This window comes from Cricetulus griseus, chromosome 4 (assembly GCF_003668045.3).
Source record: "Cricetulus griseus strain 17A/GY chromosome 4, alternate assembly CriGri-PICRH-1.0, whole genome shotgun sequence".
Classification (NCBI taxonomy): domain Eukaryota; kingdom Metazoa; phylum Chordata; class Mammalia; order Rodentia; family Cricetidae; genus Cricetulus; species Cricetulus griseus.
Genome location: NC_048597.1, coordinates 160,839,866 through 160,864,225, shown reverse-complemented (window position 1 = coordinate 160,864,225; position 24,360 = coordinate 160,839,866). Strand labels below are relative to the sequence as shown.

General features: G+C 40.2%; 1 protein-coding gene across 1 annotated transcript; it reads right to left on the bottom strand.

Moving 5' to 3' along the window:
* Positions 1-942: 942 nt before the first annotated feature.
* Zw10 (zw10 kinetochore protein) lies at positions 943-23,955 on the bottom strand. Its single transcript, XM_027412103.2, has 16 exons — positions 23,757-23,955; positions 22,942-23,076; positions 20,713-20,814; positions 20,459-20,536; positions 20,145-20,304; positions 18,979-19,131; positions 17,504-17,695; positions 14,587-14,750; positions 13,133-13,315; positions 11,192-11,430; positions 9,216-9,287; positions 6,116-6,285; positions 4,948-5,078; positions 3,867-3,998; positions 2,930-3,132; positions 943-1,503 (listed from the first exon to the last, which is right to left on the bottom strand). Exons 1-16 carry the CDS (start codon positions 23,859-23,861, stop codon positions 1,383-1,385), a joined length of 2,340 nt encoding a protein of 779 aa, XP_027267904.1. The 5' UTR covers positions 23,862-23,955; the 3' UTR covers positions 943-1,382.
* Between the last annotated feature and the right edge of the window lie 405 nt (positions 23,956-24,360).

Here is a 24,360-nt window from a genome sequence, read left to right as displayed (position 1 = left end):
AACCCCCTCAGAGAACACATGCCTGAAAGCACATGAAGATCATACCTCCCGGCCTCCTTTTTGAAAGGAGAATGGGAACAAAAGAGACACAAGCTGGAGCACAATCTGCATGCATCTCCAAAGACTACACAAAGGTCTCAAAACCCAAAGCTCAGCTGAAAACCTGAGTCTGTGCAGCTACAGGGGAGCTGGCTCCATGGGCAAAGCACTTACTTGCCTTGCAGTGTGAGTAAAGGAGGTCCGATCTCCAGCACTTGCATAAATGCCAGGCCACTGGGGTGACCCACCTGTAATCCCAGCACACAGGAAGAAAAGACAGGGTTCTTCAGAATAAGCTAGCTAAGCTAGATTAGCCAAAGAGGTGAGCTGAGTTCAAATGAGGTTAGAGAGCAATGAAGAAGCCCGACAGCAACACCTAGCCTTCACACATGTGTGTGAACACACACAAACTTCACACATATACACAGGCAAAATAAAAAGATCACCTATGTGCACCAACAAAAGAACTAGGTTACACAGCCTAGTGTTAGATTTCACCCACATAACATTCCAAAAGAATTCTGGCAATTTAGAATCTTTGACATTTGACCGGGTACAGAAAGAATGGGACTTCAAAATAGGAACTGAAAGAGAAGGGATCCATGCAAAATAATAATAATAATAATAATAATAATGATAATAATAATAATAATAATAATTTAGTCATAATAGCAAAATATGCCAAAAAAATTTCAAAAAATACGAGGCAGTCATGGTAGTACATGCTTATAGTTGGGAAGCCAGGGGAGGATTCAGAGTGGAAGGTCAGCCAAAACAACATAGCCAGACCCTAGCTCAAAGAACAGACAAGCCTAAGAGTCAGACTTCAAAAAGGAAAAGCCTATAAGAAAACTTGGTGTTGGTTTCTTTGGTTACGGCTCATGTTATTCAAGACACTCACTCTTAACTCGGAAAGTATTATTTACTGGAAAAGACATAAGAGGTATCCCTAATTCCTGTAAGGTCATAATGTGCCCCCAATCCACATACCCCCAAAAGTATTGTACAAATTCTGAACCCTAACTTTGGAATGTCCAAAGCTGGGGTCTAAAATTACAATATACACAACTCTCAGAGGGCCTGGGAACAAATCATGCTGCCCAGCAGATTCATACTTGGCAATGGAGAGCAGCGACAGTCAAGGAACTCAGTGCTTTGCTTAAAGTGATATCTTAATATCCAGTTCAGATAACCTTCATCCAGGCCAGGTCAGGTGTCTTTATGTGAAATCCATGATATACTGGTTCACCAAAACCAGTGAGTGATTCTGAGAAGTTCTGAAGGAAATAATGACACCCATGGAGGAACCCAGAGTCAAGAGAAGCTTTCTCAGGGAGGGAGAACTATTTAATTTTAGCAAGGGCAGCGGCTCTTCTTTCTGTGTTCTGGAACAAGGCACGGATTAAAGCTTTTACTTCGCTGGAAGAGAATGCAGTTGCCAGGGGTCCCTTTCCATCTGCCCACCTGCAAAACAAGACAGATTCTATTTCCTATTATGTCTCCATGTAAAAGCCAGACTTTAAATCATCTCACTCACTTGATCCAAACACTCAAAAATTAAATAAATCCTGGGAATCTCATTCTTCTTTAGATGTTGCTGCTCATGGCTGCATCTGGCACCAGCACAGCCAGAAGAGTAGAGACGGGAGAGATGGCTCAGTGGTTATGAGCACTGGCTGCTCTTCCAGAGGACCCAGGTTCAATTCCCAGCATCCACATGGCAGCTCATAACTGTCTGTAACTCCAGTTCCAAGGGAACTGATAACCTCTTCTGGTCTCTGTGGTCACCAGGTACACATATGGTGCAGACATACATGCACACAAAATTCCCATACACAAAAAATAAGTAAACCTTAAAAGAAATAAAAAAAAAAGAACAAAATCTTAAATCACATATGGTAGCTCATACCTGCAATTTAAGTACCTGGGAGGCTGAGGCAGGAGAATCTTTTGAAATTCAAGGCCAGACTGATATACATAACAATTTCCAGCCACAAGTATATAGTAGAACCCCGTGTGAAAAACACAAAACACCTTTTGTAGGGGTGTGGTGCTTAACCTCCTAAACCAGTGGCTCTCAACCTTAATGCTTTACCCCTTTAATACATAATGTAAATCTACTATGCAGGATAATATAATATCTGATATGCAACCCCTGGGAAAGGGGTATACAACCCAAAAGGGGTCACGATCCACAGGTTGGGAATCACTGTCCTAAACTATAGAACACCCTAAAAAAAATAACTGGTCATTCAAAAAGTGGTTTCCTGCTGAATACTTAAGACTTAACAATCACTTCTCTGTTAAATCATTCATTCTTCTATTTTTTTCAGCTACAGTGCTAGGGATCTAATCATTCTTAAAATGCATCAGCTAGGTGTAAAAAGGATGTACTAATTAGAAACACCAGAGCATCTGTACTGCATGTCAAAAGCATGTTCTCTCTCTTTTGTTATTAAATATGAGAAAGTGGTCATGAGATCTGCCCTATGACATACTACTAAAAGGCCCCAACTACTGCAATGGGACATGAAATTCTTACCTGAATAATTCTGTGTAACAGAGGTGCCAGAGATATGGCACAGTGGTAGAAGGCTTGCCTAGCATGCCCAAGACCCTGGATTTATCTCTCTCTGTGTACATGACTCTGTCTGTCTGTCTGTCTGTCTGTCTGTCTGTCTGTCTGTCTGTCTCTCTCTCTCCCTCTCTCTCTCTCTCTCTCTCTCTCTCTCTCTCTCTCTCTCTCTCTCTCTCTCTCTCTCACACACACACACACACACACACACACACACACACACGGGGGTGGGGATGGGGGGGGAGGCAAGTGCCACTGATGGTCTTAGTCCCATTTTGTGACCATATATATGCCAGCATGAAAACAGATACACACCGATCTCCAATTTCTTGCAAGCTAGCCTGCAGCATTATCATCAGTTCTTTGAAAGGCATCCATTTGGCCACATAGACTGGAACCTCTTCCTGGTATTTCTTGTTCTTGTTTTCATCAGACAGAGGTGCAAATACTTGTGGCCCTTCATCCATCACTGTTTTGCACAGGGAATACAATCTATCGCCATCTTCAGTTGAGATGTCCTAGTTTAGCACAAAGGGAACATAACAGAATACAACCAAACCAAAGGGCAGGGCAAATCAGATGTTTTCCAAGCAATGTAGCACATCTTATTAGTCACTAGATCCATTCAGATCTCTGAAAACCCTCACTCAAGCTAGTATGATATAAGCTGTGTGTCGGCCGAAGGTCAGCAGTTCTGTGTATCTGCACAGGAGCCTGTGCCCACAGCACATTGTGCTATACACAGCCTGCTGCAAGGGACAGGGTACTACTGCAAGTAAGGGTTTGGCTGATCTACTCTTTTGGAGGATCAGCTAGCCATGTCCAGGCAATTTTCCTCAAAGGATCACACACAGTCCACTCAACTGCACTGTGTTGGCAAAGTGGAACCTGCACAGACTTCTCACAATGCAAAATTAAATTACTTAGTTCATCACAGAACATACTAAATAATATGTCTTGGGACAACTGTCCAGTTTCCAATGTCCTCACTTCTAATTTGGATGCTGGACTGAGAAGTCACACAATCTACTATCTTATCTAGGTATAAAAGAGATTATCAAGTTCTCAGCAAAACAGAATTCAGGCAAAACTAGAACCAACCAACCACACCACAATAGCATGAGTTAGACACTAAATGATTAATCTCTTCTACCATTTGTGCTAGTTAAAAACAAGGCTCCAGTATCACTTTCTTAATAAAGTCACAGTGAGGGGGATAAGACTTGCATTTCAAGTCTGTATCAACCCTTACCTCCAGAGCAGTAATTCTGCCAATCATCTCAGTGATCACTGTGTTTAGCAAGGTCCCCATAGCCTTGCAATATATATTCACTGGCAGGACTTCCTGCCACACAGTTCCAAGTCTCTTTAGCTGGTGCAGTACCTGTCAGAAGAAAGAAGCTATTAAAATACAAGGAGGTGGCTACAATTCACATTTTTCCAAATTTATACTTAGCATTTTATATGATAAATAAAAATGGGGGAAAGAAGTGATAGGAAGGTGAGGTAATTGGGACTCTATGGCTCTTGAATGTTTAACCTCAGGGACATCCTTGAGAAGAAAAGAGGACTCATCCTGATGGCAGCACTGCAGTAAAGAGACAAACAGCAGAGGACAACATCAACTAGAAGACTGCTACAACTAGAAGATGTACACAACAGAAGACTGCTCAGCCACCAAGACGGGAGTCATGTCATTTACAAGAAAACATACACCGCTGGAGATGATGACTGCAAGTAAATTAAGTCCATCTAGAGGACACAGATCATGGCTTTGCTTATTTGTGATTCCTAGATTTTACACAGACCCAAAAAATTATGTATGATGACAAAGAAGTAGAGCAAGGGACTTGTACATGACATGAAAAGCAAGAAAAAGGAAGGAAAGGGGTATGTGTTCTATTAATATTTGTGTGCAAATGTCATTATAAAACCCAGTCTGCATACAATGAATATACACCAATGGAGGGAACTTAAGACAGGAATAGAGTCAGATGTGGTGGTGCACGCCTTTAATCCCAGTCTAGTCTACAAAGAGAGTTCCAGGACAGGCTCCAAAAGCTACAGAGAAAAGCCTACATTAAAAAATTTTCACAAAAAAAAAAAAATAAATAAATTCACATACACTTTCATGAATTAACAATATTATTGAGTCAACAATGGAAAGATGGATTCCACTTGTCTTGGTTGAACTGGGAAAAGGCCTTATACACAGCTGTGACAGGTATCTAGACTTTCCAACAAGGAGTATAGGAATCAACTGAGCGACATGCTAGGTGGGGCAAGGGGCCGCTAAGGATGGAGCACCATCGTCAGTGCCTACGACAGCCTACCTGCCTCACTGCTTTGCTTGCTGCCGAATAATTCTCTTCATCGTCCATGTTGGAAAAGCTCCTAGCACTTGATAATCTTTCCAGAAGTTCTCCTTTCTGGGCCCTCATTTGGGCCAAAAAACACTCTGTGCCTATAGTGGGAAAATAAGAATTGTAAACCTGTGAATCATACATTGCAAAGCCAGGGTGGGAGAGATGAACACAGCTTGACAGCTTCTCAGCCTGTATGAGAACAACTGCATTTCAGAAAGTCACTAAATGTGCTTTGTCAAATCTGTATATAATGACTCTGAATCCATGTAGCCAGTCCCTCTGATCCTATCAAAGGGTGATAGATACACCTTTCTCAACAGTTTGCCTGGAATACGAGACAGCTGAGGAAGGAATAAAAAAAAAAAAAAAAGCTTCTAGAGAAAAAGCAGCCACTTACTGTTCCAGTGTCTACACCACTGATGGGGAACATCTTACCTGTCTGCTACTTAAACCATATACATTTTCAACTCTGCTCTGGGTACCCTCATAATAAATTTCAATTGACACTACAATGGATTTCTTTGGATGCCTACTAATCACAATCAAGGAAGTCATAAAGGGAGGGAGTTGCCTTGGAGTTTACAATAGAACAAGTATTGATGTCAGTGAGCGCTTGTCAACAACACAAACAGCACTGTTACGGTACACATCTTATTACGTGGTTTTTCTCCTGACACAAATGACTTGATGGAGTCAATGCATGCTGGCAATAAAGTCAGGGATGCTAACATACCATAAAATCATGTCATGAAAAAGTAATGTTTAGGGGCTGGAGAGATGGCTCAGAGGTTAAGAGCACTGACTGCTCTTCCAGAAGTCCTGAGTTCAATTCCCAGTAACCACATGGTGGCTCACAACCATCTATAGTGAGATCTGGTGCCCTCTTCTAGCACGCAGGCAAATATACAGACAGAATTCTATATGTAATAAAAATAAATTAAAAAAAAAAGTAATGTTTACATAAAGATGGCATCCATTTTATAGAATTAAATAAATAGAAATATTAACAAATTAGAAGATCTCTCCACACTCTAACACATCTAATCCATCACTAACACCTAACCCCCCGGCTATTAAATTACAAAGACATGAGAGTGTACAAGGCACATTTCCCCAAATGTGAGGTATCGGTTACCAAGTCTTCTGAAGCCAGGCACAAGGTCCACAAAGGTAGTTGTGCCATCGCAAAGAACGGGAGCAAGACGCAATCTGAACTGATGACCCAGGGTCAGCAAGTGGTGAGCAATATACATGCAGTTGTTATGGTGAATGGCAGCCAACTGGGGGAGCTTCTGAAGGTTCTCCCTAGGCCAAGAGGAAGGGCAGAAAAGGAAACCACCTGTTACTCAAGTCAAGCTTTCTGGAAATTCATCTCTTCTCCAAGGTAGCCATCCTCAGCTTTCACTGCATTCTACCTTGTAAATGCTGAATATACAAAATACGCAATTACTCTCATTCTCATTCAGTTAGTTGTTCTAGCCAATGTGACTTTATCTAACAAAACTGTCCCAGTGGTGGGCTGGAGAGTGGTCTCAGCAACTACGAGTTCCTGCTGCTCTTGTGCAGGACCTGAGTTTGATCCCCAATATACAAGTCAGGTGGCTTACAACCACCTATAATTCTAGCTCTAGGAGACCCAACTTCTGCCCTCTGTAGGCAACTGCACGCACACACACTAAAAGAAAAAACTATTCCAATGACTAACAAAAAAGAAAAACCAAGAGAATAAACTGTAGATATGTTACTCTCAGCTCAGAAAACACAGTAAACTGTATTCTGACCTTGAAATTCAACTTAGACAGTCTGAGGAAACACAGGTTCATTATCCCCCTTTCTGAACTCCCATTTCACATATATAATGAAACACTGAAAATTTTCAAAGTTGACTACAAATTAGAATCACGTGAAAATTTAAAAATATAAAGATGTTTAGAGTTGACCCTAAGCAGATTAAATCACACAACCTTTGAGAATGAAAGCAGGCATTTTTACTTTTTGAAATCTCTGCAGAGGACTTTTTTAACCCAGAATTGAAAAAAATCATTGCTTCAGTTCTTCCACACAAATTAGTGTCTACCCAGCTCAGAAAGAAACCCTATATAAACACCATTCAATTAACACCTTCTAGTTTGCTGACAGAATGCTGGCATAGGCCAGAGACCAGATGTCCCCAGCCCCTAGAATCATTTGTGGGGGCTAGAGTGGTAGCTCTGGTGGTAGAGTGCGTGCTGTGCAAGTATGAGGACTTGAGTTTAATCCCCAGAATACCATAAAAAGGCTGGACATGGTGTAGGGAGAAGGGAGGGGAGAAGGGATCAGTAAAATCAAAAAAACAAAACAAAACAAAACACCACACACATACAAAAGCAAGAGTATTATACCAACCCTAGGAGTGGGGCCTAGGCAAATTTATCTATTTGGGAAGTTTCATAAGTGACTTTAAAATAATGTCACAGCTGAGAGCAATAATCTAAGGCAACAATTCTCAAAATACAACCCCATGACAAGTAACATGAGCAGCATTTAGAAACCTGTTAAAGATCCAGGTCTTCCCATCCTCAAGCTACTAGACCTGGCATGGGGTCCAGAAACCCATCTTGGCAAGGCTTCCAGGTGGTCTGATGCACAAGTACAGTTCAGAAGTAATCCAGCAGAGGTTTGAAGTCACACAGGGAAAGGAGGCAAATTCACACAGTAGGAAATGTCTCAGAACTGCCAGGTCAACCATCTCTGAACCCCTAAGAAAAGGCTGGCAGCTGACCCAACAGGTTTTTCCTCGACCTTCACTTGGTCACATATAAAGTGAGATATCTTATTTTAAATCATCAAAAATAATACAAACAAAAATCATCCAAACTTTTCAAAAATCTAAACTTAAAAAAATACTTCAAGATGGGCATGATGGCACATGCCTTTAATCCCAGCACTTGGGAGGCAGAGGACGTCAAGTCTCTGTAAGTTTGAGGCCACACTGGTCTACACAGAGAGTTCCAGGACAGCCAGGGCTGCACAGAGACCGTCTCAAAAAAAAAAAAAAAAAAAAAAAAAAAAAAAACCTGCAAATAATATACTGATTTTTTTTTTCTTTGAAAGCAGAACCCTTAATGGGCTAGAGAGATGGCTCAGCAGTTGAATGTGCAACCCACTCTTGCAGGACCCAAGTTTGGTTCCCAGTACCATATCCAGAAACTCACAACTACCTGTAGTCCAGTTCTAGATCTGACACCTCTGTTAGCTTTCAAGGGCACCCACACGCACATGTGAACACATACATACAAGCATAAACAAGTAAACTCAATCTTTAAAAAAAGAGAGAGATGAACCCTTAACTATGGAATAGTTTTGGTAACAAACTACTAAAAATATCTACAAAAATCATACAGAAGTCAGGCTGTGGTGGCCCACACCTTTAATAACAGCATTCTAGAGGCAGAGACAGGAATCACTGAGTTGGAGGCCAGCCTGGCCTACAAACTGAATTCTAGCACAGTCAGGGCTACATAGAGAAACCCTGCCTTGAAAACAAAACAAACAACAACAAAAATAACATACAAAACATTTCATTTGAGTAACAGAAAGAACTAAAGGAATCAGAGTTGATTAACTTTTCAGATTAATATTAGAAGCAAATCTTTAAAACCCAAGACATTGAGCTAATACAGCCTGATGCTATATTAAGTACCTAACCATACTTCACACTAACATGGCCTTCCCATGGGGTAGTGTCTACAGAACTACAAACACCAAGTACACTCACTGGATGAAAACCTTTCTATTTCCTAACCAAGAAAAGTATGATGGCTCCAAAAATGCTGGACATTAAAAACTGGATAAAGTTCTTTTGAGGTTTTAAGTGTGTTCCACCCTCCTACATGTAAAATCACTGTATGTGCCACAGTAAATGTCTACAGCCTTTTCTTTTCTTTTCTTTTTTTTCTTTTATTTTCTTTTCTTGGTTTTTTGAGACAGGGTTTCTCTGTGTAGCTTTGGAGCCCGTCCTGGAACTAGCTCTTGTAGACCAGGCTTGGTCTCGAACTCACAGAGATCCGCCTGCCTCTGCCTCCCAAGTGCTGGGATTAAAGGTGTGTGCCACCACCACCCAGCAAGTCTACAGCCTTTAAAAGGTCTTAGTTTAGTATACTTTTAGTGTCAATCACTGTGGTGAAAACTAAGTTACTGGTTTTAACCTGATTTGCCATTTTAGACAGACAATTATACAGAAATGAGACACTTACTTGTGGTATGTTGGTACCACATCGTGGAACAAATGGAATATATTTCTCACTGAGTAGAAAAGCTGAACAGCACTGGAAGGAAAACAAACATGCAAGAGAAATCATAAGAAATGAAGCAGGTAGTCTGTGAGTGAAGATCAGCTGATAAAAACTACAGCTGCAGAAAAACACTGGTTCTCATGGAGACATACTCAATCAGTATCTATAAAGTAATCCTAAAACGTGGATACATTAATGACCTTCAGACAGGAGTATTCAACCCAAAGCCTCTTTTCCACTTACCCATTTTGTGCTTTCCCAGCATCCAAAGTATCCTTCCAGTGACAAATGGAGCTAAGCCTCAAGCAAATGTCACCCATTTCCGATGCATTATGCAAAGGGCAAGGCATCAACAAAGGCACTCACTGGGTTCTTTAAGAATCAGGCTGACTTGCAGCTTTCACCTTTCCCCCTTCTCCCCAATGCAAAGACATGAATCAACATTTCTGAGAACAGCATCGAATCCTCAAGATTTTTTTGCCCTTTAAAGCTGATTTTAACCACCTAAAGATTACTATTAAGATGCATTTAAAAGGTGTGTGTGTGTGTGTGTGTGAAGGGGGACCGGGGACTTGGTCCCCAAAATGAACCTTAAAAGAGAAAATACATGGAGATATATATAGAAATGGCTCTTTTAAACCCCAATTTCCATGCCAAGCATCCCCAACCCTCCCCCCACAGGGTTCTACTCTCATGGTGGCTCACAGCACCAGGAGGCCCAATGTCTTTTTCTGTCCTCTGTTGGCACCAGGCATACTTATGTACACAGATATACAAGAAGATAAAACACCCATACAAATACAATTAAATTTTTTTTTTTGTCTTGTTTTTCAAGACAGGGTTTCTCTGTGTACCCTTGGCTGTCCTGGGACTCACTCTGTAGACCAGGCTGGCCTCCAACTCACAGAGATCCACCTGCTTCTGCCTCCTGAGTGCCTAGATTAAAGGCGTGCACCACCACCGGCTAATTTCTTAAATAATTAAAATGAATATTCTAAAAATCTGTTGCAAATGGAATGATTATAAGTATTCGTATACCAAAACAGTGTTTGGCATGTGTTTTCATAACAGAAAAACTTTAAATATTGCTATGCATCTTTAACTTCTGGTCTGATTTATTTGAAGAATGTCATTTGAGGAAATAGTGACAACTCTGTTTACCTTGTCAAAAGCACACATTCATCCTTTACAAAAAAACAGGTCTTCTGCACAAGCCAGTGAATTGCTCAGCAAGCAATTAGCACTCTCACAGACCTAGTAAACCACATGTGATTCCCAGCACCCACGTAAAGGTGGAAGAAAAGTGGTTCCACAAAGTTGTCCTCTGACCTCCACGTGTGCCACAGCATAACCAAGTGAATGCTCATACACACAAATGATAACAAAAATAAATGTGCACTTTTCTTCCTACTTATGAGCGATACTAATACTTCAGTAGGACTAACATGTGGTGTAACTACCACAACTATGCCACAAAGAGCATTTCAGTTGTAAGCCTTTTCAGGACAGTGCCTGTGCTTTCTTATACAACATCCTTTGATCAAAGAGAGCCAAAGTTAAAATTTAAAACCAAAAAGCATGCCAAAAATTAAAGCGTGGCTTCCTAAAAAGTGAAAAAAGTTAATGCCAAATAAACCTATATACCTATCCATCCATGTACCTATTTACTTATTTACTTTTTTTTTGTTTGTTGGTTGGTTGGTTGGTTTGCTTTTCTGGGCAATGTTTTCTTTTCATAACAGGATTGTATTAGGTAACCCCAGGCTGGCCCAGACCTTGCTTTGTAGGCCAGGATAGCCTCAAATTCACAATCATGCCTCAGTCTTCCAAGTGCTGGGTTTATGAACATAAACCAACACACCCAGTCAGCATCTGCTTTAACACACTTACATCAGTGTTGCTATAAATAAATGACAGTGATAATTTCTCTGTGTTACCATTGATCACTACTTGTGGTTGCCTCTAGTAAAGTCTGATAGGCAAGCTCCATTAATTTCTTCACAGACTCGCTGATGCGGCATGTGGGTAAAGAAAAGGAATGTGGGTCCAGTGATGTTCCGGGCTCCAAGTGCCCAGTGTCATTGAACTGCATTCTGCACGCCTTCTGTACTTGCAGCTTGTTGTCCACGTCTGGCCTGGGTAAGTCTGGGACAGCTTCCTGAGAATCAGGGGTAATCTAAGATTCAAACACAGCAACAGAAAATGCAGTTTTCAGGAATTCAGTTTTCAAACTCTAGCACACAGCAAAGGATAAAGACACTCAAGGCTTCCATGTTGATGAACTTGTGGCCCTACAGAGTGACTAGAAGATCTGCAAGGAAGTGGCCTGATTTAAGGACTGTTTGATCTTGACTGACAGTCAGTCGCACATGGGAAGAAGTTAGTACTGTGGGATTCTTTTTTTTTTTTTTTTTTTGGTTTTTCAAGACAGGGTTTCTCTGTGTAGCTTTGGAGCCTACCCTGGCTCTCGCTCTGGAGACCAGGCTGACCTCGAACTCACAGAGATCCACCTGCCTCTGCCTCCCGAGTGCTGGGATTAAAGGTGTGAGCCACCAACGCCTGGCATGTGGGATTCTTAATACTGATAGAAAAGCAAAGATTCGGAGTAACTGAAAAGACCTGCAAAACTCATTATTTTCAGCTCTCATAAAAATTCCAAGTTACCTTGAAATGTGTTAATACTTGTGTACTTCAAATAACTAAATACTTTGTCAGAATGGATGCAATAATGGGACACTCCAAGGAAAATAAGGTATGCAGAAGAAAGGACTAAGCGCCCAGAGCCTGAGCTGGATGTGGTGGACATCTTTAATCCCAACACTCAGGAAGCAGAGAAGATGGATCTCTGTGAGTTCACGATCAGCCTGGTCTTTATAATGAGGTGTTTTTGGTTTAGTTTGGTTTGGTTTGGTTTTGTGTAGCCCATGCTGTCCTAAAACTAGCTTTATAGACCAGGCTAGCCTCAGACTCACAGAGATCCACCTGCCTCTGCCTCCCAAGTGCTGGGATTAAAGGTATGCACCACCACGACCAGGCTACATAATAAGTTCTATACCAGTCAGGGCTACACAGTGAAACCTTGCCTCAAAAAAAAAAAAAAAAAAAAAAAAAATATATATATATATATATATATATATATATATATATATATATATATGAGTTCAAAACCTTCATAGCCATTTCAGGTAACTCAGAAAAATGGCTAGATAATCTAGTAATAGATTGCCTTAATCTATGTTTTAGTAATGTTCAGAATGTTTCAGTGATGCTTTGCATTTACCAATTGTTATTTTATATATATACATACATATATATATATATATATTATATACACACACACATATATATGATATGATATGATATGATATAAAATGAAATGCAAAATGGCCCAAAATTATCAGGAGTCAAATAATAAACTGTTCACATAAATTAGTTTACTCCTATTGCAAGTATTTATTTATAATTGTAAAACAATACTTATTTTTATTTGTGTGTGTGTGTATGCACACACATTGGCATGCATGAGTGTGCTGGTGCCCATGGAAGCATGAAGTGAACATCTCACCACAGGCCACACTTTCTACGTATGATACAGTCGAAGCACACACATCTCCAGGTGATAAAGACAAGAATAAGCTGCTTTTGAGTTTCAACTATAGCAGTCCACTACATTTATAGACTTTCTCAGTTTACTCAGTTGCTTTCAAGCACATATTTTATCTGGACTCACAATAATCAAAGAAAAGGAAGCTAGCAGGGGCACTTTAAAGAGGACCATCTGTCTCTAGGAGTTCAGCAACTGCCACTCATTTCTATTTTATCATACATGTCTCAAAATTAAGCAGCTTCTCATAAACAATGCAGTAATCCCCAAGTACCTTCACAGTGTTGTGAATTTCACAGGTCATTAGGTTTCTAGCAGCCACAATCACATCCTGGCACTTCTTATTAGCAAAATGAGAGTTGATATTCCGAGCGTATTTCAGCAAGTCAGTAGTATCGCCTTTTAAAAATCTCATCTCCTTTAGGGACTTTTCAAATTCTTCTGTAGACTGTATGATCTGATAGAGACAAACATGAGACAAAGAAAAGAATTACATACAGCTATCCCTCAATATGTTTTGGGAATTAGTTCCAGAACACCCCTCAGAAATTACAATCCATGGATGTTCAAATCCTTTGTATAAAAAGGCACACTGTTCACGTACAACCTATGTACACCCTCCCATACACCTTAATCATCTCTAGATTATACAGTATATATGCTATGTAAACAGACACCATATTCCACTGTTTCAGGAAAAATGATGAGAAGAACTCTCTTATATTATCTAGTAAAGAAGCAAAATTTTCCCCAAATATGTCAGTCAACAGTTAGGCTGAAACTATAGACACAAATAAATCTATAAAAGGATCAACATGTACATATATGTCAATACCAAAATTTCAAACCCACTGTACTGAAAGGAGTAAGAACCAAGATGGACATTTAGATCATAGGACAAGTCATCAATTACTTGATTTAAAAATATACATTCTGGGAGATGGAGAGACAGCTCAGCAATTAAGAGCACTTGTTGCTCTTGCAGAAGACTGGGGTTTAGTTCTCAGCATTTACATGATAGCTCCCAATCACCTGTAATTCCAGTTTCAGAAGAGCTGATGCCCCCTCCTGATCTCCACAGGTACCAGGCACATGGTGCACATATATACACTTAGGGAAAACACTCCTATATATCTTTTAAAGAATTAAAATTAAAAATATATTTTAATTATACATTTTCCAACCCTAGATTCATTTGGAAAAGAATTTTCAATAGAATTTTAAGACTTATAAAGGTGCCAAAATCTTATAAATAAACACTCGTATTTTTAGCATTCAAGCAAACACTAAAAAGGGGGTTAAAAGTACTACATAATAGCTATTACAGCTAATGAAAGTATCAAATTTTAAAAAGGTATTTATAAGAAAGCATACTTCCTCAATTAAAGAGGCAGAACAGAAATGAAATTAGGGAGAATGTGTTATTTCTACTCCTTATTAATAGTTTTCAAGTATAACTTAAGCTGGGAGGTGGTGGCACATAACTTTAATCCCAGCACTTGGGAGGCAGAGACAGTCGGATCTCTGTGAGTTCAAGGCCAGCCTGGACTGCATAGTCTACAGAGCAAGTTCCAGGACAGCCAAGGCTACATAGAGAAACCCTGTCTTGAAATACCAAGCAAAGTTTGGTTAAGTTATAACTTAAGAACAAAAGATCCAAAAGGAAAAAACAAGACAGTGGTAGGAGTCAAGCCTGTCTGAAAGCTCTATTATCTCTTTACACTTTACCTCCTCATATTGCTGCAACTTGCTGCTGTTCGTGGGAATCGAATAAACCAAACAGTTTCTAATGAGGCACTCAGACAGGTCCTCCCAGATCACATCACCAAGCATCTCAGCCAACATGATTTCAGGAACTTTTCCACTTTCTAGGTCAGTATCAGGAGGCAAATCTGAATTTAAAAGAAAAGGTTTTAGACAAACAATTCATATTCCCAACAAATTCTGAAGCTCCCAAGTTTTTTAAAATGATTAACTTTTAAGATGGTGGGCAGAGCAAGTTCCAGGACAGCCTGGGCTACACAGAGAAAACCACATAAAATAAAAAGATGGTGGAAAAGAAAATGGCACAGATAATTCTACATCTACTTCACCAGGTTGTGCACGACAATTGACAATGCACAGCATAAAATCATAATTATTTTACTTTCCCGGCTGAGATGAATCCTGCTCATGGCAGCACTCCTTTATTCTAAAACAACATGTGTTATGCTGTCCACACAGTGGTCATCTACCCATAAGCCATTAATCTGCTTATATAGCAAGCACAGAAAGTATGCATTCAAAGTTAAAACCCATTTTTAATAAAACCTTACTTCATTTTAATAATGAAGTAAAAATGGAAAGAAAGAACACAAGCTTAGTGATCTACATTCAATTCCTGAATATACACACACGGCAGGAGAGAACTGACTCCCACTAACTTGTCCTCCAACATCCACATTCCCACTGTGGTTAATAAACAAACATAATGCTGGCCAGTGGTGGTGCACACCTTTAATCCCAGCATTCAGGAGGCAATGGATCTCTGTGAGTTTAAGGCCAGCCTGGTCTGCAGAGTGATTTCCAGGATAGCCAGGGCTACACAGAGAAACCCTGTCTCGGGGGAAAAAAAAAATCAGTTTATAAACATGCTTAGACTATAAATTATCCCTGGTTTACAGAAGACAATAAATAGAATGACACTCTGCTCTTTGTCAATATTCCTGAGTTACAGAAAGGCTAAATGCACTCCTAGTGTCATGTTTTCACTGAAATAAAAGGAACATTTGCTAAATATTCAAATACTCAAAAATGAGAATATGGATTTGGGAGAGGGGTGTAATGCAGTATGAGAGCAAGGTAAACTAGAAAGGATGGAGTTAACTCCATCCTCAGAAAAAGCCAACTTGAGAAATTCCCTGTGTGGCACAAGGCTGATTCAGCTCCAGCCAAGGAACCATAAACAGTTCCAAGGAGCACCCAAACTGTACCCACCCCGGTCAAAATGACCCCATCCAGGTGGTCAGGCAATGACTAATTTTGGTAAATAATATCTTTTCATCACAACTGTCCTTGTGAGTAACTGTTAGTAACAATTTTGAAATTCCCCTAGCCCCCACGTCAATGAATCCAAAGATCACTGATACTCTTACCCAATCCTGAATAGCCAAGGCACATATCACCCTGCTTGCAGTTTTTTCCTTTAAAAACCCCTTGCAATTGAGGCCAGGAACCCTTTTCCTGCAACTGCTGTGACAATTTGCTAGACAGGGTCCCTGCTGAGACTTGTAACATTAAACCTTATGCATTTGCATCAGTGAGTTGGCTCCTTGGTGGTCTTTTTTGGGGTCTCACGAACTTGGCATAGCAGCACAATGAGACAGGATCTTATTCTGTAGCTCAGGCTAGCCTGGAAGTCACTGTGATCCTCCTGCCTCAGCCTCCTGGGTTCGGACAGTACAAGCATGAATCACCACACTAAACCATATTTCTCACAGATCTCATATAAAAAAGAAGGGAGGGTATTGTCACTTGTCACTTGCTAAGGACTTGTGTCCCCACAAAAATTTTAAGTTGAAGATTTAACTGCCAACATGAAGGCACTCGGAAACAGAGCCAGCAACTGAGAGGATGGGGTAGGAAGATTATTGGCCCAGTCTAGGATACATAGTAAGCTCCAGACCAGACTCTTATCTCAAACAAAACCAAACCAAAACAACAAAATTGTGTTTCTTCTTAAGAATCAAAAGGAAGAAAAACTATGCTGGGAGATGGACATGGTAGTATATGTCTGTGATGCAGCCTTGGGAGGCTGAGGCAGGACTGTAGGTTTGAAGTGGTCTTATGCTCCTATCACAGTTACATAAACAATTCCTTACTTATATCTAAATCACTTATACAAAAATAAACAATTTATGATTGTTAGGAAGGCCCACAAATAGCAACAAGTGTTTAAAGTCAAACAGACTAGAAACAGCAGCATTGTTTAAAAACACCAGAAGAAACTTGTTTTGTTTTGTTTTTCAGAACAGGGTTTCTCTGCATAGCCCTGGCTGTCCTGGAACTAGCTCCATAGGCCAGGCAGTTCTCAAACTCAGGCGTTCGACTGCCTCTACCTACCAAGTGCTGGGGTTAAAGGTGTGGGCCACCACCAGGATCATAAGAAACTTTGAGGAGGAAAAAACCTAATTCACAGTAAAACACAAAACAGGCTATTTCTGATGTAAATCCATAAATATTACCAATAGGTCAAATAGAAATGTAATTTGTTCCTGATAGTCTTCCTCATTTGTTTGCATCAGATAAATGGGGATTTTCCCATGGAAATATGTACAACAGTATCTGGATCATTTCTTCTATAATTAAGGCAAGAGTCCCAATCTATGATGTTACCAAAAGTCTAGTAAAAGTACATCCTAGACTCCAGCTAAAATACCATTAAACACAGGATCTGAGATGTCACTAATGACCCAGCTAACACAGGGCAAAGAGAAGAAACGCAAAGTAGGCAAGAAGTAAGAAGGGGTCTACTATGCTTCTATGGCATAACTTACCCCCAATCGTCCCCTTTGCTGGGATATATCAGCACTTTTGCCCAAAGGTAATAGTTGTAAAAGCAGCATGCACATTTCCAGATTATAAAAGGCCACTTTTAGGTACACACCTAGAAGCTGTTTCTGGAGCACTTCCAGGACCAATTGGATCTTTGCAAAAGCCTCAGGTGGTGATGGATGCTCCAAGTCTGTCATCAGAGACTGAAAGCGAATGGTAACGGAGTTGGGCTGCTTTTCAATCACAGCATGGAGTGATGGGCAAGTCACCAGAGGCTTAAGCATATACTTCAGCAGCATCTGACCTGAAACCATGGGGACACTTATCAACAACCACTAGAAAACGGAAAATGACGCAAATGCACTACTCAGACATGACGTTCCCAAAAAGCAAAGAAATAAGAAAACAATAAGATACTGTCTCAAAAAAAAGTAAAAACTAGGGGCTAGCCAGGCGGTGGTGGTGCACACCTTTAGTCCCAGCACTGGGAAAGCAGAGATAGGCAGATCTCTGTGAATTCAAGGCCAGACTGATCTACAGAGTGAGTTTCAGGACAGCCAGGACTACACAAGAGAAAATCTGTTTCAAAAAACCAAAAAGAAGAAAAAAAATCAGGAGCTGAAGAGAAAGCTTGGTGGTTAAGCAAATTTCTTGTTCTTGCATAGGACCCAGGTTCAATTCTCAGCATCTATAAGGTGGTTCACAACCATGATAACTTTTGTTGCAGGAGATTTGATGCCCTCTTCTGATCTCCACAGGAACCAGGCATATCCATAAGTGCACAGACATGCATTCAAGCAAAACCTCATATATAAAAATTTTAAAAAAATCTAAAAATAAAATTTATTTAAAAATCAACACTAGAGGAAATTTCTAAAAAGTAAATGTGACAAAAATATGTATCACGAGGACTAGAGAAATGGCTCAAGGATTAAGAGCATGGCTGCTCTTGCAAAGGACCCAGGTTCAGTTCCCAGCTTCCACATGGCAACCGGCAATTGCCTATTAACTCCAGTTCCTATTAATAGGCAATTGCCTATTAACTTCCATAAACACCACACACACACAGAGAGTACCCATATATATAAGCAGGCAAGCTAGATATATACATAAAATAAAAATAAGTAAATTTCAAAAACAAAATATACCTATGAAATTCATACTACAAATTTTCTCAGAGAATCTTTGCTACCTGTAGACTTTTAAGTTATTCAAAAGTAATTGTAAAAATCAAGAACTAGTTTTTAAAAGGGACCCACACATTACTAAAAAAAGGTATTTATGACCATTTTCTTTGATGCAGTGATTCACAACCCCTTTGACAGTCACATATCAGGTATTTATGATTCATAACAGTAGCAAAATTCATTATGACATAGCAATGAAATATTTGTATGGTGGGGGTCGCCACAACATGAGGAGCTGTATTAAGGGTCACAGTGTTAGGAAGGTTGAGAACTGCTGCTCTGATGGATTATAAAGCTAAACACTGTCACTAATATTCTTCTTAGAAGTTTACCATCTCTTCCATCATCCCTTTAACACTAGGCCTTCTGAAATTTAATGTGAACGAAACAAATTACTTACCAAATGATTTTAGCTTGGTGGGTAGTTCTCCAAGAATGGAAAACGCCAAGAGGACAGAACTGATAGGTGGCAGAGGGGCCATCTCCTCCTTCTGGGGCTGGTCAGTGCAGAAATGAAGTTCTGTTTGTAGGCAAGACTCTAAGCTGCTGGTATCTAAGAAAAAGGAGGAGAATATCAGCTGTCTCAGCAATGCAAGGTGATCATCTCCTCACAGCACTTCCTCTGCTAAGATTCCTAAAAGTTTCATTACAACATACTTATGACATGACTACGTATGATACACATGACTTATGCATTGCTTACAAATAGAAAAAAGTTGTTTTGGTTTTGGTTTTTTTTTTTGGTACGTCCAAAGATTCAGATTAAGTGCAAAAAAGATGATACGCCAATAAGAAATGCTACCTGAATATGTGCAGAATGACTAAAAGCAAGCAAGGACTATAAAGTGAGCTCTTAGTTCCCAGATCTCCTTTACATACCAGTGCCACCAAACCAGCCTAACAGGTCTAATAAACAGTGTGTTATTAGACAGAGTTCAACACTCCTGCCAGCTTCACTTCATCTATAGTCTACTTGAGAATCCCATAAAAAGTTTTCTATATCATTTCTTTCAAAGTACCAGATAATATGTAATATGTAACACTCAGGAATGGGGGGAGATGGATACAGGAAACAAGATGGATACAGATCAAGAGTTTCTGGGATTTACTTAGAAATACTCTAAATTTCAAAATCCAACACACACACAAAAAAATGCATGTCCTTTACAAACCCTTCCTGGTTTCATTCTAAGGCAAACAATTTACCAATGTGAGATCACTCTCAGGAATGAGAAGAGAAAGAGAAGGGAATGGGGAGTAAATATGATCAAAATATATCAGCTACATTGTGATAATATCATCATGAAATCTATTGTTATATACAGTATTTTCTATTACTATGCACAATATATACTAACAAAAACATGAAAAACAAAAACCTGTGAAAAGGGAGATCACACTAAGAGGTAAGTTGGAAGATGAATGAATGAAATTCAGAAAAACGAATAGATCAATGTTAGTAAATGAATCAATCTTGTTTTTTAGTACTAAACATTTAGGGTGTATTCAGAGGTCAAAATGGTTCAGGCAGATTAAGCAAAGCAGGCCACCTGAGGTCAGCAGCACCTTTTGACGGCGGAAACTTCCACACAATCAGCTTCTGCCACTCTTCTCCGAGGTGGTAAAGTATGTTCTGCTTTTGGACGGTGAGCTCCATGCTGAGAGACTTCAACATTTTTAAGTCAAAGCATTTTCTAGATTTTAATAACTTCAAGCATTCCTGTGCCTGGTAGTAAATGGAATCACCGTTAAACATTCTCTCTAGAGTCACAAAAAATTAGAACCCACTTGTTGAATGACAAAGGATAAAAGGACACAAACAAACATATCAAAAGCAAAAACAGCACTAATGGCTCACAACTCAAAGAGAGTGTAAATACCTCCTCCAGGTGTTGAGCAGCAGGGATGTATTTCTTCTCTGCCAATGCACTATTGTACTCTTCAATAGCAGAAGAAAACTGAAAAAGGTAAGTTTAGATTAGCAGGCATTTTCATTCCCATATCTTACTATTTTAAATGTTTGCTTGTAAAATGTGAAAATACCATTTTGTCAGGGAATATGGGACCAATTAGAAAAAGAGACCGACTGCCTCCTCCCCAGCCAAGCACTAAAATTCCAGCTGAGCTTACTTACCTCTTGCAGTTGTTTGAGCAAATTTAGGACTACAGAGTCTCTTTCCAGCTGCTGCTTCAAGTTTGTAAATTCAGCAGTTGATATGTGAAGATCCCGACAGACCTAATGTATACATCAAAAGTATAAGTACTTTTCAGCCATACCACATCAAAGGAATAAAACATTTGTAACTTATTAAGCTTCAGTAGTACAGTGTAATTCATGTTGAAATTTAAACAGTTCAGACTGAAATGAAAATACTGAAGGTGATTAGGAGGGACTGTAAAGGTCCACTTAGTTCAAAGCCTTACCCTATACAAGAACACCTGTTCTCAGGTCGGCAAGATGGCTCAATGGGCAAAGATTTTTGCCACCAAGCCTGATAGTAGCAAGCATATAACACACAAGACAAATAAACAAAAATCAATAAATACCCATTCTCATCAACATGAACCCTCAAGTCACATCTTCTTTTTCTGTTTTAAGACAGGATCTCACAATATAGCCCTGGCTAGCCTGGAACTATGTAGACCAGGCTGGTCTCGAACTCACAGAGATGTGCCTGTCTCTGCCTCATCACCTTCACTTAATATAAGCAGTGTCTTTCAGTAGAGAGTTCATCCACTTGGATTACTAGAAAGGCATCCCTATTGACAAGTGATTTTTTTTTTTTAAATGTTGGGGCAGAATCTACCTCTCATTCTATCTCACTCCTTCAGGGCATCATTAATTTTCTCTCTTCTGTGTTTTAACTTTTCCCTACTTCATTCATTCATGAAATAAGTAACTGAACACTTCTACCTACATGGAAGGCGCCTCCCACCAGATTTAAATACCTTGAATTTTCCCCACCTTTGGAAAAAAATTCCCTTCACTTGAACCACCGTATTTCTCAGCAGCTGTCTTCTTCCTTTCCTCCTTCACTCAAGTAAGCTTTTTCTGACTGACATATATACTGTCTTAATGCCTCATCTCAGTCATTCTACACCTCATTGCAATGAAGGTTTTAGTTCCACCAGTTCATCAATACTGTCCTTGTCAAAAAAAACCAAAAAAAAAAAACAAAAAAAAAAAAAAACAATTTTTCATCGGAAGGTGCACACCTTTAATCCCAGCACTTGGGAAGCTACAGAGAGACCTTGACTCAAAAAACCAAAATGAATAAATAAATAAATAGATCACCAGATTTTTACTATTCAACCCAAAGCTTATTCACCAATATCAAGCTAACGCACTCCGACTTTCCTCCCTCCTTCCTCTCCCTTGTTCCATGATCCATTCTCTACTGCTCTTCCTTAGTTCTCTATAATATTTGGCCATGTCTGGAGACACTTTGATTGCCACACTCTTGAAAGAGTATTGTCATCTAGTGAATAGATGCTATGAAAATGAATTTTATCTTTATATGGTGCTTTATACAATGTATAAATTACTCTGCCCGATTATCAAGGGCCAAGTTCTAGATTTGTTTCAGTGACCGAACAGCTTGTGCCTCAGTTACCCTTTGTTCCTAAAGCATACCACACTCTCTATAAGGATATAAAGTACTAGGCCACAGAATACAACAGCTGTGATGAACAATGGAAGCCAAATTCAAGAAAAATTGTCTGACACTTAAATTCTTAAGGACAGATGCAGATCTAAAAGAATGCTATTAAAAGATGAAAGGCTGGTTGCAAATAGTGATACAAGCCTCTAATCTCTAATCTTAGCTTCTGGGGAAGAGGAAGCTGGAACATTCTAAGTGCAAGGCCAGCCTGGGCTACCCTGAGTTGCACAGAAAGACCCTGTCCCAACAAGAAAGAGAGGAACAAACATTCTAATTAGGAAAAAACGAGAAAGACCAAATGATCTAGTTCTAAGCATTATCTGGTTTTGTTTGTTTGTTTGTTTTTCTTTTTTTGTTTTCGTTTTTGTTTTGTTTTTTCCTAGACAGGGTTTCTCTGTTTCATTTTCTTATGAAAACAAGTCCTGAGATTTTCTTTAATTAACAAATCCACTCAAAAGTAAGATGTTATTATCTTCACTAAAAGAAAAAGTACCATAAGTCGAAGTATATACGACTGTAAGTTTGAGAAATATTTCTAATTTAGAATTGAAGTTACCCTACAATCATTTGGTTCAACCTCTATTTACCAACAAGGAAAGTAAGGCCCTGATATGCTCCAGGGAATAATCTTAGAAATCACGAACTAAAACGAAGCCTTCCTAAGAAATCTAAGTTTACCCAACACAACAATCTATTCTTACCTCACTCTCTATCCTGGATTTCAGCTGGTCGATGTCATTAGACAGCTTGTCCACCTGGGTAACCAGGTCCTGAGCACTCTGCATGGTAGGCAGGAATTCACTGTACTTCTTGCTGATCATATTGCACACCTCACCCTATAATATAAGATGGACATTATAGACACGCCATTGCCATGAATACATAAAATTAACAATGCCTTTTTTGTGTCATCAACTGTTGTTATGAAGCTTGCTCCCTTAAGTCCAGACTTACTCAGGTACACGTCATTTTAAATGAAAGCCACTGAAGATGTGACTTGCCAGGTAACACTAATCCGAAGTGAAACTGTGGCTGTGCGCCGCAAATCCTTCCAGACACAAGATATGCTCACCAGTATGCCTCAAGTTTCGAGCGTGAATTAAGACTTTTATAAACATATTCAAACGGTTAAAAGAAAATCCGAGGACAATGCCCGCAATTTTCCTAGAATTATTACATTCATTCATAAATGGAAGGGTGGGTGGAGATGACCAGCCACAGATAAAGTGGCTGTCCTGTCCTCTCTCCTATCCCTCTCTGGACATCCGGGTTTCCAGTCCCACTACTGGCTCCTCTGGTTTCTTCAGTCTTGTCCATCCCAGCTCACTCTTGCTCAACTTAGCACGACTCTCCACCACTGCACAGTCACGGCCCCCACCTCCTCACAGTCCCAGGCCTTGGTGGCCGCTCTCCAAACAGTCCCCACACTTCTCTCGCTTTCGACTCAGGTTCTCCCCATTAGCTCCGCACCAGGATCTTCCCCAGCTGCAGCCGGCCGCTGGCGGCCCGCCCTCACCTTGATCTCCTCCACTCGCCGGGTCAAGCGGCTGATCCGGGTGCCGAGATCCTCCTTCTCCAGGCTCCCCGAATGAGACAAGACTTCTGTCACGAAAGAAGCCATTGCCACGGAGCTTACCCACAGCGACCGTATCACTCCAGCTGCCAGCGCCGCAGCTCGCGTCCTGACCGCGGCCTCACCGCGTGGCCTGTCGGGAAACTGAGTCCTGTAGGGACCCATGCTCGAGCAAAGGCGAGACTCACACTACAATTCCCAGAAGGCGCCGCGCCGCCTGGAGTTGGGTGTTTTTGGCAGCGTCTAGGAGCCCCAAGACTGCGCAGGCGTGATCCGTTCCCTACTGGTTTTCAAACGCCTGTCTCTTCCCGCCCTTTTTTTCTGTTGTTTGCACTAGAAGCTGCTTAATGTTTCACCTAGTAAAGTCCTTTATGGATCTCCTTATACTCTATAACGTTTTCCTGTGAAATTATCTAGTCCGATATTTAGGGAATCATCTCGATCTTTTTTGTTAAATGTTCATTCATTGGGCGCAGCAGCTGACTGAGTCTAGGCCAACTTTGCCCTCCGGAGTTGCGTGATTGAGAGTAGTGTCATGGCATTATAA

Excerpts from the sequence above, each read along its gene's own strand:
- Zw10 (XM_027412103.2), bottom strand. The coding sequence starts at position 23,861 with ATGGCTTCTTTCGTGACAGAAGTCTTGTCTCATTCGGGGAGCCTGGAG. Across the intron at positions 5,079-6,115 it reads GCCTGGCTTCAGAAGACTTG|GCACAGAGTGTTTTTTGGCC; the intron begins GTAACCGATACC and ends TTCCCACTATAG. Across the intron at positions 1,504-2,929 it reads TTGCAAGAAATTGGAGATCG|GTGGGCAGATGGAAAGGGAC; the intron begins GTGTGTATCTGT and ends CTTGTTTTGCAG.